Source organism: Nelumbo lutea, chromosome 8 (genome assembly GCF_056320005.1).
Source record: "Nelumbo lutea isolate HS-2025 chromosome 8, American lotus-T2T, whole genome shotgun sequence".
Taxonomy (NCBI): Eukaryota; Viridiplantae; Streptophyta; class Magnoliopsida; order Proteales; family Nelumbonaceae; genus Nelumbo; species Nelumbo lutea.
In genome coordinates this window covers 20,939,192-20,956,785 of record NC_142691.1, presented here as the reverse complement: position 1 = coordinate 20,956,785, position 17,594 = coordinate 20,939,192, and the positions used below count along the sequence as shown (strand labels likewise).

The 17,594-nt window shown below is 39.5% G+C and overlaps 1 protein-coding gene across 2 annotated transcripts in view; it reads left to right on the top strand.

The window, feature by feature from the left end:
• FIP1[V] (FIP1[V]-like protein) overlaps positions 1-17,594 on the top strand; it is a 50,248-nt gene that overhangs the window by 18,817 nt on the left and 13,837 nt on the right. For both annotated transcript variants that reach the window (XM_088957384.1, XM_088957385.1), the window contains exon 8: positions 5,379-7,089. In XM_088957384.1, the coding sequence (XP_088813510.1) occupies positions 5,379-7,089 (1,711 nt within the window). The remainder of the gene's footprint in view (positions 1-5,378; positions 7,090-17,594) is intronic.

The window sequence follows — 17,594 nt, the reverse complement described above, 5'->3', positions numbered from 1 at the left end:
TCTGTCTTGCTTGGTTGTCTTAATCAGGTTTGTTTGGATCCCTCCAAGCCAAATAAGAGGGTATGGACTCGTAGACCCAATGGAACCTTCACTTGTGCTTCTTTCTTCAAGTCCATCTCTCAACTTTCTACTCACCAACCCTTTCCGTCAAAAGAAATTTGGTGCAGGCCAGTTCCCCAAAAAATTATGGCATTTTGTTGGGAAGTATTCCATGGGAAAGTAAACACTCTAGATAACCTACAAAAGAGAAGACCTTTCCTCTATATTTCTCCTAATTGGTGTATCCTCTGTAGAGTTCATAGTGAGGATTGTTACCACCTATTAATATCTTGTCCATTTTCTGCAGACCTTTGGGCTTGGCTACTTTCGTTGTTTGGGAGTAGTTGGAGTCTACCAGCAGAAGTTCACATGCTCTTCAACCATTCTACCTTTTATTGGCCTACAACAATAGGGGGAATTATGTGGAGATGTGCTCGTGCTGCCTTGATTTGGACTCTTTGGGAAGAAAGGAATATTAGAATTTTTCAAGAAAAGGAAAGGAGCAGTCGGGAATTGAAAGGTTGTGTGTTAAATAGGGCAATACCTTGGCTGAAGACCTTGGAAATCTTTTATCAATTCTCCTTCAATGACCTTTGGAGAAATTGGTCAGCAATAGTGAGGTGTTCATCTCTAAAGGACAAATCAATTACAAGCTGGTCTCCTCCATCTGAAGGCTCATCGAAGTTGAACTTTGACGGAAGTAGCATGGGTAATCCAGGATTATCCGGAATGGGGGGTGCTTTGAGAAATTAGAAGGGAGAGATTTTGTTGCTCTACTTAGGTCCCTTGGGAATTGGGGACTCCATCAGGGCAGGACTTTTAGCTGCTGTACAAGGAGTGCAATTTTCAAACCAGCTAGGGGTACAACACCTAACAATCGAGGGGGATTCCAAAGTGGTGGTGGGTTGGTTGAAAAATCCTGGAGAAGCTATGTGGCGTTACAAGAATGAAATGAAATTTAGTTGGTCGACAAGGAATATGTTGGTCACTGCACAGTGGGTGGGGAGATCAGCAAATACTTTGTCAGATGTGTTAGCTAAGCAAGGGGTAAATAGGGAAGAATTGTTTTGGGCTCAGTTGTGATTCTTGCTTTTCTTTCCTAGTTTACGTGTAAGATTCAAGGAGGGGCTGCAGCTCGCGCCTCTCTCTGGGATGTTGTATGAACTCACTCTAAATCTGCTTCTGAATTAATAAATATATTATCATTCATCAAAAAATCATTCCAATGAAATCAGATTTTTCCAAATGAAAAGTTTTTCTATTCTTTTCATTTTTTTCAAATGCCAGAAACTGACACGTTGAATTCTTTGCAATGAATCCATTTTTCTATTTGGTTATAGGTGAAACTGATACCACTGTCCATTTGTTGTCTGATGTCTAGAATAGTCAACTGCAACTTCGATGATGTAACCAAGCTTTTACTTCTTCAAAAGGACGCCGGTAATCCATCCATCATCCAACCTTATCCCAACTACATGGAGTCGGTTAATGAGAGTTCAGAAAATCTTTTAGTGCCAGATGCGAACTTGACACAACCCTCCTTTGTCCAGGCTTGGGACTGGTGGTGTACTGGTGTAAGACAAGCTCACACTGTTGGTGTTTATTCAAAAGGACAATGCATAACCTTAATTGGAGCCCTAGTTTTGGGCTGTAATGCATCCTTAACAAACCAGTGGCCCTGGAAGTATATTAAGGAAGTCACATAGTAATGCCGGTCACACTTACCTATTGTTGGTGGAATGAGCTCAAATGGAGAACTTCCAATTCCCCTGAGATCATATTGTGCGTGGAGTGTGGACTATGGTACATTGTTTTTGAATAGTAAAGTAAATTCTTTTCATGGGGTTGTTGCATTGGAGTCCAGATCTGCTAGTAACAAGCAACTCTAGTAACATATAGGTTTGGGGGTGAATAAATGCATCCTGTTCAATTGTTGTGGACAGATGGCACAACCTATGATGTTTTTTTTTTAATCAGCAACAAGATTTTTTTTTTGATCAGAAAAAAATTTGTTTTCTAATTAATAACAGAGAATAAGTTACAATCAGTTACAATAGTTATTGGTTGCAGAAATGCATTATTAACCCATTCTGCAACCACATACAATCAGCTACAGTTCTGCCGAGTACAAGGTAGATCTATTTGCCCCCTGGTTCAAAGTACCGATACCACTTTGCCGATACGCAGAGGCGTATCGATACTTTGAACCATGCTTCTCAAGTGTTGAGATCAAAAGCACTAGGGACTCACATTCATTTTCCTTCAATCCTCTTCTGAAGCCAAAGTCCCAACCCAAATTTGGAAGCATACCAATCCTAGCAACAGGTTTGTTTTTAAGGTTTCATAAGGAGTAGAGGTCCGGGAGTTTAACCATAAGAGGCAAATCCTCAAACCAAAGGTCTTCCCAGAAGAAAACTTTATTGCCACATCCAACACCAAACCGGATAAATTGAAGACAGGTTGGTAGTACCTCAAAGATTGCCTTCTAGGAGGAATTTGGAGCTGCATTGGAAGCTAGTTTTGCATCCCAGCCGTTATCCGATTCACCATGAATGCTTTTAATGACCCTGTGCCACAACCTATCTTCTTCACAAGGGAATCTCCACAGCCATTTCCCTAGGAGGGCCTTATTTTTCTTTAATATGTTCCCTATACCTAGGCCACCCTGCTCCTTAGGGTAACATTTGTTCCCACTTCACTAAATGATCTTTCTTTTCTTCGCCCGGTTCCCACAAAAAAATCCCTCATAATCTTCTCCAACTTCCTAGCTATTTTCACCGGGATCTTAAAGGTGGAGAGGAAATAAGTGGGCAGGTTTGCTAGGGTAGATTTTATCAAGGTGAGTCTTCCCCCCAAGGAAATATAATTTCTCTTCCACATTGCCAACTTCTTTGTGAACCTCTCTAACATTGGCTTCCAAAAGCTTTCTGTTTTCGGATTCCCCCCAAGGGCATAGAAAGATGCAACAAGAAGTTGTGAAAAAAAAAAGCAAACCCAAACCATCCCAAATTTACAAATGAGCCCAAAACATGGATTGTCTCTGAATTCCTTAGCTAGACCATCTGGCATGCTATTTGCAGATCTTCTAGTCCATCTTATTTGGATGAGCATATATTTAGATAACTGTTTGAAGTGCCTGAACTCAGTCCTTAGCTGCCAGATTACTCTTTCCTCCTTTCTCAGCCAGCCCATAACTATTTTTGAATCACCTTTAATGATTAGTCTCTCAATCCCCAATTCTTTAGCCTTCTTGCTGCCATTAGTTCTGATCTCACCCCATCACCATGCTGAATAGGATCTGAATACATTGATAGGATGGACCATTAGTTCTGATCTCATCACATCACCATTAGCCTTCTCCACCCAAGGGTAAACCTAAGTAGTTCGGGGACTAATTTCCTTTTTCACAACCCAAAGGTTCTGTCATTGCTCTCAAACCATCATCTTCCAAATTGATACCAGCCAACAGATTTTTAGACCAGTTGATTTTCAAGTTGGATATCCTCTCAAAGAGCTTCACTACTAACTTCAGATTTTATCATATGCAAACTGCAAGTGGGAGACCAAGACTCTATCTCTTCCTATTACCCAACCCTTAAACATCTGCAAGGAATTTACCTTAGAAATCAACTTGCTTAAGACTTCAACTGCCAAAGTAAAGAGAAAGGGAGAAAGTGGATCACCTTGTCTACGACCTTGAAGTCCCTTAGAGAAATCAACTACCGAGCCATTAGCAATAACAGAATAATGACTTGTTTGCAAGCACCCTTTGATCCATTTACACCACAAAGTCCCAAAGCCATACTTCCTCATAATCTCCATCAAGAAATCCTAGTCCACAATATCATAGGCTTTTTCCAAATCCAATTTGACTGCTACTCCCTTCTTCTTTAACCATTTTTGGACCTCCACACATTCATTAGCAATTAAGATTTGGTTAATTGTTTGTCTATCCTCAATAAAGGTCCCTAGGAAGCTGGAATACGAGAGAGGGAAGGACCTTTTTGAATCTCAAAGACAAAACCTTGGCCACAATTTTATGGATGCTGGTCACTAGGCTTATAGGTCTAAAGTCCCCTGGCTGAGAAGCCTCTCTTCTTTGGGATCAAGGCTAGGAAGGTGGAGTTCATTCCTGGGATGATTATTCCCCTTCTGTGGATTTGTTTTTGATAGGAAACAGTGACTTTCATTAATTTTGAGAACTATAGAATTACAGCTGCCACCTTTCAAAATGGTGACCTCTCATAACATAATCAATTTACAAGCATGCCAAAAATACAGTCTCCTCATTAACCCCTTGCTTTTCTATTACATCAGCCCTCTTCTGTTGAATTCCCTAAAAACTTTGATCAAATTATTTTTAATTATCTCCCGACAATCTTGAAAGAATGCCATTGTGTAACCATCATGCCCAGGAACCTTATATCTGTCAAGAGAGAAAACTGCTTCCTTGATTTCTTCCTCCTCACCTTTTTTCCTAAAGACCACCTCTCATTGGTCGGCCTATGAATGATTGATCTGAAATGATTTGCAAAGGCCTTAGCAATTTCACCTTGATCTGTGATCTCAATAGCCCCCCTCCCCCCACTCACCAATAAAGAAGTAATTGAGTTCTTCCTCTTCCTACCATTTGCTAAGGCATGGAAAAATTTAGTGTTTTAATCACCTTTAGCTATGATGTTACTAGTGATAAGGTAGCACCTCAAACAGAAGATACAAGAACATCACAAAAAAGAGAAATATACAAGTTCAAAATGCTTATTCCTCCATCAAAGGTGTAGCCATTGTTATTTTACCACTGATATATTTGTTGGATAGGCTGGCTTCCCAATTTTATTTTACTTGCTTATGACTGTGTCTTTAGTTATCCAAATCATCGTAATCTTGTCTTTCAATATCATTTTGCAACCTATTGTGTATGTATATTTGCTATGCATTTTTTTTTCATTTTTATCATCATCATCTAAGCCTTGTCTAACACTAACTAGAAGGGGTTGGCTATATGAATCCTGTTTTGCCAATCTGTTCGGTTCAGTGCCACATCCATTGTGAAAATATAGGTGCTTAAATCATTTTTTAAAATCATTATCCATAATCATGAGAGTTTGGCAAAAGGTTTAGTGCCTGTTGCCAACTTGATGCAATCCTCCTTTATCCAGGCTTGGGACCAGCAATGTAAGACAAACTCACACTGGTGGGGTTTTTCTCATTCATAAATGATATATATTTTTATCTTGTTCCACCTGTCTCTGGTGTCTATTTTTGCAGATTGTATTAATTTAGGGTAAATAACATTCTATGCGAACTTATGCAATATTACCTTTCTCCTTCAATTTCAGGTGGCCGCAAGGAACTGTGCGTGACCGATATCCCCATTTAACAACCAAGGATGGAAAAATAACCCCAAGTCAAATTGATCAACTGAACAGATCCCATGATAGTCAAAAGGAGAAGTCAGGGGGAAGCATTGATGGAAAACAGAGTCCAGATTCGTCATCCCCTATCACAATAGAAGCTGTAAGGGAGCCAAGTGTAGAACAAAAAGATAATGCAAATGATGATCTTGTGTTACCTGATAAAAACAATGAAGTGGAAGGGGATGAAATGGCTTCAGATACAATAGTCCCAAGTGATAACCTTGATGACGGAACTGTACTTCATTCTGTTAAGAAACAAAAACTGAGTTCTCTGGTCGAACAGCCTGCAGTCCAAGAACATGGTGAAGGGGATGACCTAAGGGCAGCACGTAGTAGTGACAACAGCAAAGCAAGCCGAGAATACCAGAAGCGACATGAAGGTGATGAGGAAGTTGTTCAAGACGGACAGCCTAGACACACAAGGGATATGAAAAGGCATTACAATGAGCATGACATTAGTTTCAGAAGGAGAAGTGATCATGGCCAAGATGTGAGATCAGATGTGGATCGAAACCACACAGTTGTAAAAGGGAGGGAAGATTCTTATCGCTCCTATGGTCATAGAGAAAGGGATCTCAATTCACCACATTATTCACATATGAAGTCTGAGGGTTTTGAGAGGGCAAAAGAGAGAGACAGTTCCCTTGGAGCCTTGCAAAGGAGAGATGAAGAAACACATGGGAGAAGGTTGAAGGAGGAAGACACAAGGAAGCAGGAGCGTGTTGAGGAAGTGGTATCTAGGCAAAGGAGTAAAGTCCGGGAAAGTGAGAGAAATGAAAAAGATGAGCATCTTCATTCCAGAAAGCGGGTCGACAATGGTGATTGGAGGGATCGCCATGATAAAGAGGTTGGACCAAGACACCGGGAAAGAGATGATAATTTGATGAGCCGTCATGAGAATATGGATAGTTCTCATACGAAGAGAAGGAAAGATGAAGATTACCAGCGAAGGGAACAGGCTGACAAAGAAGAACTTGTGCATAGCTACAGAACTAGGGAGGATACCAGCCGAAGAAAGCGGGAGAGAGATGATGTTTTGGAGCAGAGGAGGAGGGATGATCAAGCAAGGCTGAGAGATAAACCTGATGACTACCACTCCACTAGGCACAGAGATGATAGCTGGCGTCAAAGGGAAAGGGATGACCGACAGAGGCTCAAACAATCTCATGAAGATACCATGTCAAAGCGGGAAAGAGAAGAAGGGAGGACAACAGTTAGGAGTGGAAGAGGAGTAGATGACAAGCAATGGGCTGGGAATGTTAGAGCTAAGGATGATTCATCTTCAAAAGGTCTAAGTTCTGACAAAGAGTACCAATTTAAAGATAAAAGGCAGCACAGTGAGCTGCCTAAGAGAAGAGAACGGTTAGAAGAAGAAAGTCTTTCACAGCAAAGGGGGCGTGAGGATTCCTATGCACGTGATAATCAACTCATTGGAGAGGACAGAAATTCAAGGCGTGAAAGGTCAAGTTCTCGTAATGATCACCCTACACGTGGTTCTGATGGCCAATGGATGCACAAGGACAGACATAAAGAGAATGCTAGGAAGAGTAAGGAATCTGCAGGGAGTGATCAAAATACACTAGGACCCGTCAAGCGAAAGCAAGAAGATTATGATTCTCACCGTAGTGAGAAGGTATGGTCCATATTCTCAGAATGTAGTTCATTAAACAAAGAAACTTCTTGAAAAAAGCATGTTTTTTTAATTCTTAATAACAATACCAAAGGAGACTTGCTACATTACTAAGGAAAAAAGTGTAGTCGACCAAGAAAAGAAAGAAATGGGGATTTGATGAACATTTTAAACTGATAACAAAGAACTAAAGCAACTGATAGGTTTTCAGGTTTTCTTTTTCTATCTCACATGAAAAGCCCCAATCAATTTGGGTGTTGAGTTCCCTTTTCTATTTTAATTTCTTTTATATTTTGTTGGGAAGGGGGTTCCAACGTGGTTTCTTTGTGTGTGGATGTGTGCATTGATCATTAACAGTAAATTTTATTGAAGGGGAGTATACAGGGAAGCCTTACCCTCCAAAGTTAGAGGTACACAGAAAAACAATTTCCACAGCCACTGGCTGACATCATTAATTAATCTCATAAAAAGTAAAGTTCGTAGCATCCCCCATTTATTGCATCAACCTGGCTATACTATCTGCTAGCCTGTTAACAGCAATGTTTTAAAACGTGGAGGCATGATGTGAGGCATTCCACTACTTGGAGGCATGAGGCATAGTTCAGAAACCAGAACACAAGAGAGTAAGGTAAGCCTCTTTCATTTATAAAAAAAAAGAGAGTAAGCCTCTTTAAGACGAGGAAGAAGAAGATTAAGAGGTAGGAGGATCTCATCATGTTTTTCCTTTTTTTTTTTTTTTAATATGAAAGATGTCTTATATTAAGAAGAATGCATAACGGTAGCTGAAATTGGAATGCATTGAAAAGGTGTTGGGGTGGTCTTCGCCCCTTTCCCTTCCCTCCCTTTCTTCCCATTTCTTATATTTCTTCTCTTTCTGGGAATGGCAATGGGGCGGGCGGGGCTGGGTTTTGCATGCCCCAACCTTGACCCCAAACTCAAATACCCTGCCCCATCCCCGCCCAAACCCCATCGGGGCTAGAAATCCCAACCCCATCCCTATCCCCGTGGGGAATGGAGATCCCCGAATTTGCCTCGCTCTGGTCATTCCCTACTTGCAATTTTTTTGTATTTTTTTAAACCTACCTAGAACTACTATATTATATTATGTAATGTAATATAGTATCATATATACAAATAATATAATATAATATAAATATTATAATATTATGTATATTAACAATTATGTATAGTCAGGGTAGGTTCGGGGTCAGGGTCGGGGTAGGATGGACAAATACTATCCCTGCCCCATCCACGGCCCTAGAGTTTTCAGTTTTCCCTGAAACCCACCCCAAACCTGGATCAATGGTCAAAAAACCCGCCCTGGCTGGGGTGGAGTGGGGTGGAGCCCCACGGGATGGGTCAAATTGCCATCTTTTCTTTTCTTTCTTTCCTTTTTTTATTAGGGTGCATGAGGCATATGCCTTTCACATGCAAAAGGCATTTGAGTTTTTTTCTTTTCTTGCTTTCCTATTTTTTGTGAGGATGCATGAGGCATATGCCTCTCACATGCAAAAGGCGTTTGAGCTTTTTTCCTAATCAAAAAAGACATTTGAGGTATACACCTCATATGCACCTCAAGGCGTTTTCTGGGTGCCTCACCTGGAGGTATGCCTCCTATGCCTTCTAAAATATTGGTTAGTAGACTTGGGAATGAAATCGAATAAGTGGTTCATATTGGAAAATAAAACTAATACTTCTCTAATTTGCAATCTTAAATACCAAGGTGCCTTTAATAGAAACCAATGAATCACTACTCAACAATTTTGGGAAAACTTAAAGAAAAAGATGTCCTCTCTTTGTCTTTCCCCAAATTGGTGTTCCTTGTGTAAGGCCAAGAATGAGGACTATTTCCATTTGCTGATCTCCTGATCATTTGCTACAACTTTATGGAATTGGAGCCTTTGTTTATTTGGAGGTAGGTGGTCTTTGCCTTTCGATTTAAGGTTGTCATTTAACCCATCTTTTTTTGTTTGGCACACTAGAAGAGGCAAAGTCATGTGGAAATGTGTCAGGGCAGCCACTTTGTGGACTCTTTGGGAGGATAGGAATGGATGAATTTTTTCAGAGAAGGAAAATAGGGTTAGATGAAGTGAAGGACTGCATCCTTACAAGAACAATCCATTGGCTGAAAACATTATATATGTTTGATGATTTCTCCTTTGATGACTTGTGGAGGAATTGGTTAATAATAGCTAACACTTCAACAAAGAAGAATAGAATCTTGTCAGAATGGGTTCCGCCTTTGGAAGGTGTCATCAAGTTGAATTTTGATGGAAGTAGCCAAGGTAATCCAGGGCCTTTAAGTGTCTTGAGAAATATGGACAGCAACATAATCTCCTTATTCTTAGGACAAGTGGGAGTAGGAGACTCCACAAGGGCAGAAATCCTTGCTGCAGTACAAGGTATTCAGATTGCTAACCAGCTTGGGGTGGAGCATCTCCTAGTTGAAGGGGACTCTCAGGTGGTAACGGGATGGCTTTTAAACCCGGATACTGCCATTTGAGGCTAGGAAGATCTCATCAAAAAAGTAAAGTGGTTAACCAGCAATCAGGTCTACTAATTCTATGGCTGATTCTTTAGCCAAACAGGGGGTTTCCAGGGAAGATCTTTTTTGTGCTACTTTGTAAACTACTAGTAATCTGGAATTTGTACTTAACTAGCCCAGAGAGGTTGCAACTCGTGCCTCTACTCAGGGACTTTGTACTATTGTCTATTGCTCATTAATAAACTTATTTCAATCATAAAAAAAATCACTAAACAATTTTCTTCAACAAAGAAACCAGTAAATCCTCTTTCCTCCACAAATCTTAATCCATAAAAATTAAGCCAGTGATTGAAAAGGCGCACTTAGGTGCATAGGCAAGGCACATGTCAAGGATTGCACCTCACCTAGGCCCAAACCTAGACACTTTAGAAGGCACACATCACCGGGGCCTCTACCCCTAGACCCCCGATGGAGCCCCTTGAGGCAAGCCCAAATAAGTCCATGAGTCCATGCTAGGGTCTTAAATTCTTAACTCCTCCCCAAACCCGACATTGGTGGGAGTCTTGTGCACTGGATTCCCCAAACCTGACATTGCTTGCTTCGCTCACTTTCTGGTGCTTTGAGAAACCCCTGTTTGCTAATATTGTTCATTTCATTCTTCCTAATACATGACATTTTTTTAAAAGATAAGGAACTAAATCTAAATTATAAAACCAATTTTTTAAGCAAGGATTAAGAACTTAAGACCCTAGCATGGACTTATTTGGGCTTGCCTTGAGGGTTTTCATAAAAATTGGCTCGTAGAACTAGAGTAATGCAATTAGGAAAGAAATAAAGAGCTTGGAAGTTTCACATGATTAATTTGATGAGTGCCTGATATGTTCAATTTCTTTTTTTTTTTACATTTTCACTTTGGATATATTTTATGTGCTATGTTTATGCATTTTAATTTGATTGAATAAGCTTTCTAAAACATTTAGTTTAAAGTTTAATTATGTAGTTTTTTAGTTAGTATTATTTTAATATTTTTCATTTTTTGCATTTTTAAATGTTTTTTAAAAATTTGTGATTGCCTTGCGCCTTGGGTCCAGAAAGATCGCTTGCACCTGAAAGTCTAAATTCTATATTGCAACTATAGTCTCAGAAAACTCCTATGCCTTGTTGGCTTGGGTTCTCAATAGAATTGGAACCGGAACAGTCTATTCTGATTGTGACTGTTTGATTGGGTGGAATTGGAATCTGATTCCCTTTCCTGGTGGAATGGCATTTCCCTATTTGAGGAAATGGTCATTCCCTTCCCCTCTCTTGGGAATGAGAATCCATTCCAGTCAATTCTGATTCTGACTTAGATCTGACCAATTTCTGGGGAGAAAAGTTAGCCAGCATAGTCCAGCTACTTGGGATCAAATCACTTATGGTTCCTTGAAACTCCTCTCACCCCAAAATTTCATGGAATTGTTGTTCTGTGAATATGAAGACAATGGGGTGTGAACAAACCAAGCACTGTGAGAGATTACAAAAGTAGTTCCACACCTTTAAATTTAAAGGCCACTCAAGAAAGGGGTGATTTACATACGCTCAACTCGTTCAGAGGTCACAAATTAGGAGACATGCACCAATTGGTTGTTCTTTTTTTGAGCATAAGGAAGCCTTCCAAAGAAGGCTTTCACCTTAGGAGGCACATATCCTATCCACAAAGCAATTTCTGGAGAAGGGGAGGAAAGGGGTAGGTGGGGAAGTTTCATCAAGAGACAAAAAAGAAAAGAAGAGAAGATCAAGAGAATTGATCAATGGTATTAAGGGTCCAAAATTTGTGGTTATCACCATGGGGATTAAGAAAGATATGATTGAAGATATTCAATAAATTTATAACCTGAAGATTTTCATGGTCCTTTAAACCTCTTATACAACCCCGATTGCATGTATGCCTAACACAGGAAGGGAGGTTGTAGTGGATACAAGTGTGTGTGCATTTGTAGGTTGATGAAGTAAGGCCCAGAGAAGATGAAAAAAGGGGTTCATTACCCACTCAAGTGTTGTCTTAAATCTGTTTTTTTTTTTTTCCCTACACACAGCAGTGTGCCTTAGCTGACCCCATATAGATGGGATTAGGCCTGGATGTTGATGATGATGATACAACATGTGCCTAGCTTGTCTAAAAAAGGTAGGGTAGAATAACACATATTTCTTTCCATGGACAAAGTGACTATGAGCATATTATAAGCTGACATATTCTCTGTTTCAATTAAATTCAAGAATGTTGAGGATGGGTTTATATGGGAAATGACGATGTCTTTGGGCCTAACAACTATAGGGAAAGGAATGAAATGTGTGGAGAATTTTTTGCAATCAGGGGTTTGTGGGAGGGATTTCAATGACATTATGTTCACTGGTGAATCAAGAAATCCCAATCAACAAGTGTCTACTAGCATGAGAAAATATCAAGTAAGTTCTTTATGCACTGGATAGGTCCGTTTTTAACTTGGAAAGGGAGGACCATTGGTCAGGTTGTTATCTAGAGCTTTGCCTAGAGTAGCTTCCGATCACTATCCTATTAGGTTAGGAACTGAAAATTTCTTGAGAGGCCCCACCCCTTTTTAGGTTTGAAAATATGTGGTTAACCTATTTGAATTTTATGTAGGAGGAGGTTTGGTGGAAGGAAGCATTGAATGGTGTTTGCTGGAAGGGAATGAAATTTCATAGGTGAACATGGATCTCTTTTTTGATGGTAAACAGTAACTTTTGTTAATCTTTATGGAGACTTAGTACAGCTGTCACCTTCATAAGCAAGGTGACCCCTCAACATAAAATAAATTTCAAACATGCCCAAAAAAGGTTGTCCCTACTAACTCCTTGCTTTGCTAAAGCGTCTGCCATTGCATTGGCTGATCTCCTAGGACCTAGTCCATTTAAAACAGACTTCAAGCTCCCTTGTTAGGTGCATAGTTTCCCTTACAAGTTGTCTAAGGGACCAAGTGCCCAAACTGTTTGTTTGCATCCAGCCAATTACCAATTTCGAAACTCCCTCCACTTCCAATTGCTGAAAACCCAGTTGATTAGCTAGTTTGAGCTCCTGTAGGAGTGCCAAAACTTCTGTTCTCCCAAACCTATCGGGCCAAAATACCGGGCAAGGACTCTTCCTGCCCCATCTTTAAAGACACCCCTAATTCCAGAGGGGTCTGGATTACCTACAGAGCTGCTGTCAAAGTTCAGCTTTACACCAACAATTAAAGGAGGGGACCAGTCCTCTTGAATAGCTATAGAGGAACAGGATGAACTTGCTACTGTGCTCCAACCTCTAACTAAAGTATCAATAGATAAGTCCTTGAACAGGTCTAATGATTTCAACCAATGTATAGCCTTGATGGTGATCCCTTCTATGAGTTCATGTGCTGTTTTTTTCTTGCCCTTGAAAGATTCTGTTATTTCTCTCTTCCCACACTACCCAAATAATTGCTGTCCTCGTTCTCCACATCACCCTTCCTCTCTTCTTTGGTTGATGGAAAAAAATAGATTCAAAAAGATCCACCACGCTTGTAAGAGGAATCCATCTGCACCCAAAGAGAGGAGAACTGACCCCAAATAAGAGTAACAAAAGGACAGGAGATTAATAGATGATTTACTATCTCACCACTCTCCTAGCAAAAGCTACAAACATGACGGGATAAGCACCAGTTTGGTCTTTTTCTTTGAAATAGGTAAACGAGCACACCACACTTCTTTTACAGGAAAAGTGTAAACGAAGTTGGAAGAGTGCACCAAAGCATTGAAGAATGAAGAGAGAAAAACAACCGGAGGAATCTTCTGACCAAATTCTACTATCAAGACAAGATTGGTCCAAAAACACTGAGTTTAGAAGACAGAAAAGTTCATTTTCCCACCCTTTTTCTGAATTCCTAAACCCTCTATTGAAACCTAGATCCCATGACTCTCTAGAGACACGAAAGGTAGAGATGATTTTAAATTTGTTCACTTGAAAAGGTTGTTGTAGCAGTCTTAGGTTTAGTATGAAACCTGTTCAGAAAAAAATAAAAGAGAGGAAGAACAGAGGAAGAGGAGAAGAAAAGGAAAAATGAAAGAAAGAGAGAACAGAATGAATAGGTTTTGTTGCCCCCTTCATTGCCTTTTATACATGATTCAATAAAAGAAGATACAATGACAAAAATACCCTTGTCGACTATGACTGAGAGAAAATAACCGAACAACAGCCTAAAACAATAAAAAATAAGGACTACCTATAAAAAACCATAAAAAATAAAGATGGGATTGCATTCCCAAATTGGGAGATATTAAGCATTCCCAAATTGCATATATTTGTCTTCATCTTGACTGCTTTGGTGAAGAGATCAGCAAGTTGTATATCAAAGGAATATATAGCAAGCACACTTCTTGATAGGCAACTCTACCCCTAATAAAGTGTTGATCTAGCTCAATACATTTTGTCTTGTCGTGTTGTATTGGGTTATGAGCAATATTAATGGCAGCTCATATTCAATTCCAAGCTCTTCAAGTAAGGATCTCAGCCATAATACCTTTGCCTCTCCATGAGCCATGGATCTGTATTCTGCTTCATCACTTGAACAGGCAAACTGCATACTGGTTCTTATTCCTCCATGAAACCAAATTTACTCCAAGAAAGGCACAATACCCAGAGGTAGACCTCCTATCATCTACATATCCAGCTCAATCTGCATCAGTTTACACTTTGATCTTCATATGACCATATTTTTAAAGAGTATGCCACGGCTTGGACATCTGTTTGGATAGGTTAGAATCCTCTTAACAGTCAACAAATGAGTGGTTCTGGGAGAGTGCATGTGTTGACTAACAACTAAAGAAATGTCAAGGCATGCCAGATAGAGATACAAAAGCTTCCCTATCTTCCGTTCATACATGGTCTTGTCATCAAGAGGCTCACCCCCTTCTACACTTATCTTTTGATTCAATTCAATGGGAATATCTACAGGTTTTAACTCCCAATTTCCTAGTTTCTTCCAAAAGGTAGACCTCCTATCATCTACATATCCAGCTCAATCTGCATCAGTTTACACTTTGATCTTCATATGACCATATTTTTAAAGAGTATGCCACGGCTTGGACACCTGTTTGGATAGGCTAGAATCCTCTTAACAGTCAACAAATGAGTGGTTCTGGGAGAGTGCATGTGTTGACTAACAACTAAAGAAATGTCAAGGCGTACCAGATAGAGATACAAAAGCTTCCCTATCTTCCGTTCATACATGGTCTTGTCATCAAGAGGCTCACCCCCTTCTACACTTATCTTTTGATTCAATTCAATGGGAATATCTACAGGTTTTAACTCCCAATTTCCTAGTTTCTTCCAAAAGGTCAAGAACATATTTTCTCACTGCCAAGTTGTACACAGTTTATTGTCACTCAAACTGGTTGTTCCAAGTTCCAATAAGGAAAAAACCCTAGGGATAACTTGGAGAACACAAGAAAACTTCAACTGCCACTTCCAAAAGCTTCTGTAGGTCCTCTTCTTGCTATCGATCTCTAAAAGGAACAGAAAACCACTCAGAAAACACTAAGCACTACCTTTAAACTAAGGCTTAACCCCTAAACCCCAATCAAACAAGTATCTTTGATCCTTCCTGGTCACTAGGCAAAAACAAAGTTCATAAAATGCTTGAACAGTGTACCAATCTCCACTGACCTCCAAGAATAAGGTAAAAAAAGGCCTGACGCTCCAGCCCTAATGGTGTCTCATGTAACCGGTTGGGTTAAGTATAGCAGTCTTAAACCTGGCTCTAATACCAACTTGAAAAGGTTGCTATAGCAGTCTTAGGTTTAGTATGAAACCTGTTAAAAAAAAAGAAATGAAAATAGAGGAAGAGAAGGAGAAATGAAAGAAAGAGAGAGCAGAATGAATAGGTTTTGTCAGCCCCCTCAATGCCTTTTATATGTGATTCAATAAAAGAAGATACAATGACAAAAGTACCCCTGTCGAATATGACAGCGAGAAAATACAAACTGAGGGTCCTTTGCTATATCTCTACATGTTTAAAGAAAGGGAGTAGAGGGCTAGGAACCTATCCTTAAGAGGATGGTCCCCAATCCAAATTTCCTTCCCAAAAGAACCTCATTATCCATGCAGGCATCATACTCGATTAAGGGAGAAAAGGCGGGCAGGATACCAACGGCGTCTTTCCACGGGGAGGAACAAGAAGCCCTAGGGTTAAGACCAGCATCCCATCCATTGGTTGCCTATCCATGTATGCATTCTATCACTCTATGCCATAAACTTCCTTGCTCCTTGGGAATTCTCCATAACCACTTACCTAGTAGTGCTGTATTTCTTAATCAGACATTTCCAATCCCCAATTCTCCTTTATCTTTTTGTCCTAGAGACCACTACCCACTTCACTAGATGATCCCATTTTGAGTCCCCAAGTTCCCAAAGAAAATTTCTCATTACTTTTTCCATTTGATTTGCAACCTTAACAAGCACTTTAAAGGTAGACAAGAAGTACAATGAAAAATTTGCTAGTGTTGACTTAACGTGATTCTACCCCCTAAAGAGATGTAATTTCTCTTCCACCCTACTAGTCTCTTTGTGAATCTTTCCAAGACTACACACCAGAAACTTTCTTTGGGTTTCCTCATATAGGTAATCCTAAGTATTTTAAAGGCCACTCACTTATCTTTCAACCTAAAGTCCTAGCAAATGAAAACACCTCCTCATCTAGCCTATTAATCTTGGCCACACAACTTTTATTCCAGTTTACTCTCAAGTTAGAGACATTTTTCAAAACCTTCTACCAACAATTTTAGATTGACGATCTCCTCAAGCTCTCCCTCACAAAAGAGAATTGTATCATCGGCAAATTGTAAATGTGTGACAACTACTTGCCTCCCTACTCTCCACCTACTAATGAGATTTCTAGTAAGCTCTAGAGATAATAACACTCAACCTATCCACTATTAAGCATAGTTTTCAAGGCATTTAGGCGATTCTGGGCGACATTGGAGCGCCTAGTCACCTAGTCGCCTAGGCGATAAAAATTTTATAATATGAAAAACTGACTTTTGGCTAGTTTCCTAGTTTTATATACCATTCAGCATGTATGTTAATTGAAAAATAGAAATTCTCTTTATTAAGAACATCAAATTTCCTCTAAAAATGTGGCAAATCATCACATCTGAAAGATAAAGGTCTTTTACATATATTAATTTCATTATTTTCAAAAATAATACTTCTATAGTAAGTATTTAATAGAAAAAAATTCATATTAATTAGCAACTAAAGAAGGTTATTAACTTTATATGATAAATATTCAAGATGGAAAGTAAAATAGAAAAAAACAAGGATGGAGTTTCTGTTTTATTTAATTAGAGAGAGAATAGAAAAAAAATAACTTTATTATTCTATTGTTTCTTTCCCCTTTCTTTTCTTTTCTTTCTTTCTTTTTCTCTTCTCAAAGCTCTTTGATCTTTTAAATTTCAATACTAAAATATTAAAACAAAATATAATTGATATATATATAGCATATAATAAAATGTATTAACACATACATTAATAAGATACAACAATATAATTGATATTATAAAAGGTGCCCGCCTTGTCATTTTTGTCGCCTAGGCGGGCACTTAATTGCCTAGATGGGCGCCTAGTCGCCTAGAAGGGCACCTAGTTGCTAAAAGTCAAGGTGTTTGGGCCTCCCAGCCAAGGGCGCCCAGGCGACGCGACGCCTTGACAACTATGCTATTAAGGTGAAAGGAAGGGAGAGTGGGCCCCTTGTCATAGAACTCTCTTTGTAGGGAAAAGTCCCTAGCTACCCCATTCACCAAAATATAGTAGTGGCACAAAGATACACGGCCATTGACTCATCTACCACCTCCAAAACCTCTATTTCTCAAAACTTCCAACAAAAAATCAGTCTACCGAGTCATAAGCCTTTTCCAAGTCAAGTTTGCCAATCAACCCCTTTTCTTCTTTTTTTTTTTTCTTGTAATCGACACATTGATTGGCAATAAGGATTTGAGCAATGATTTGTATCCC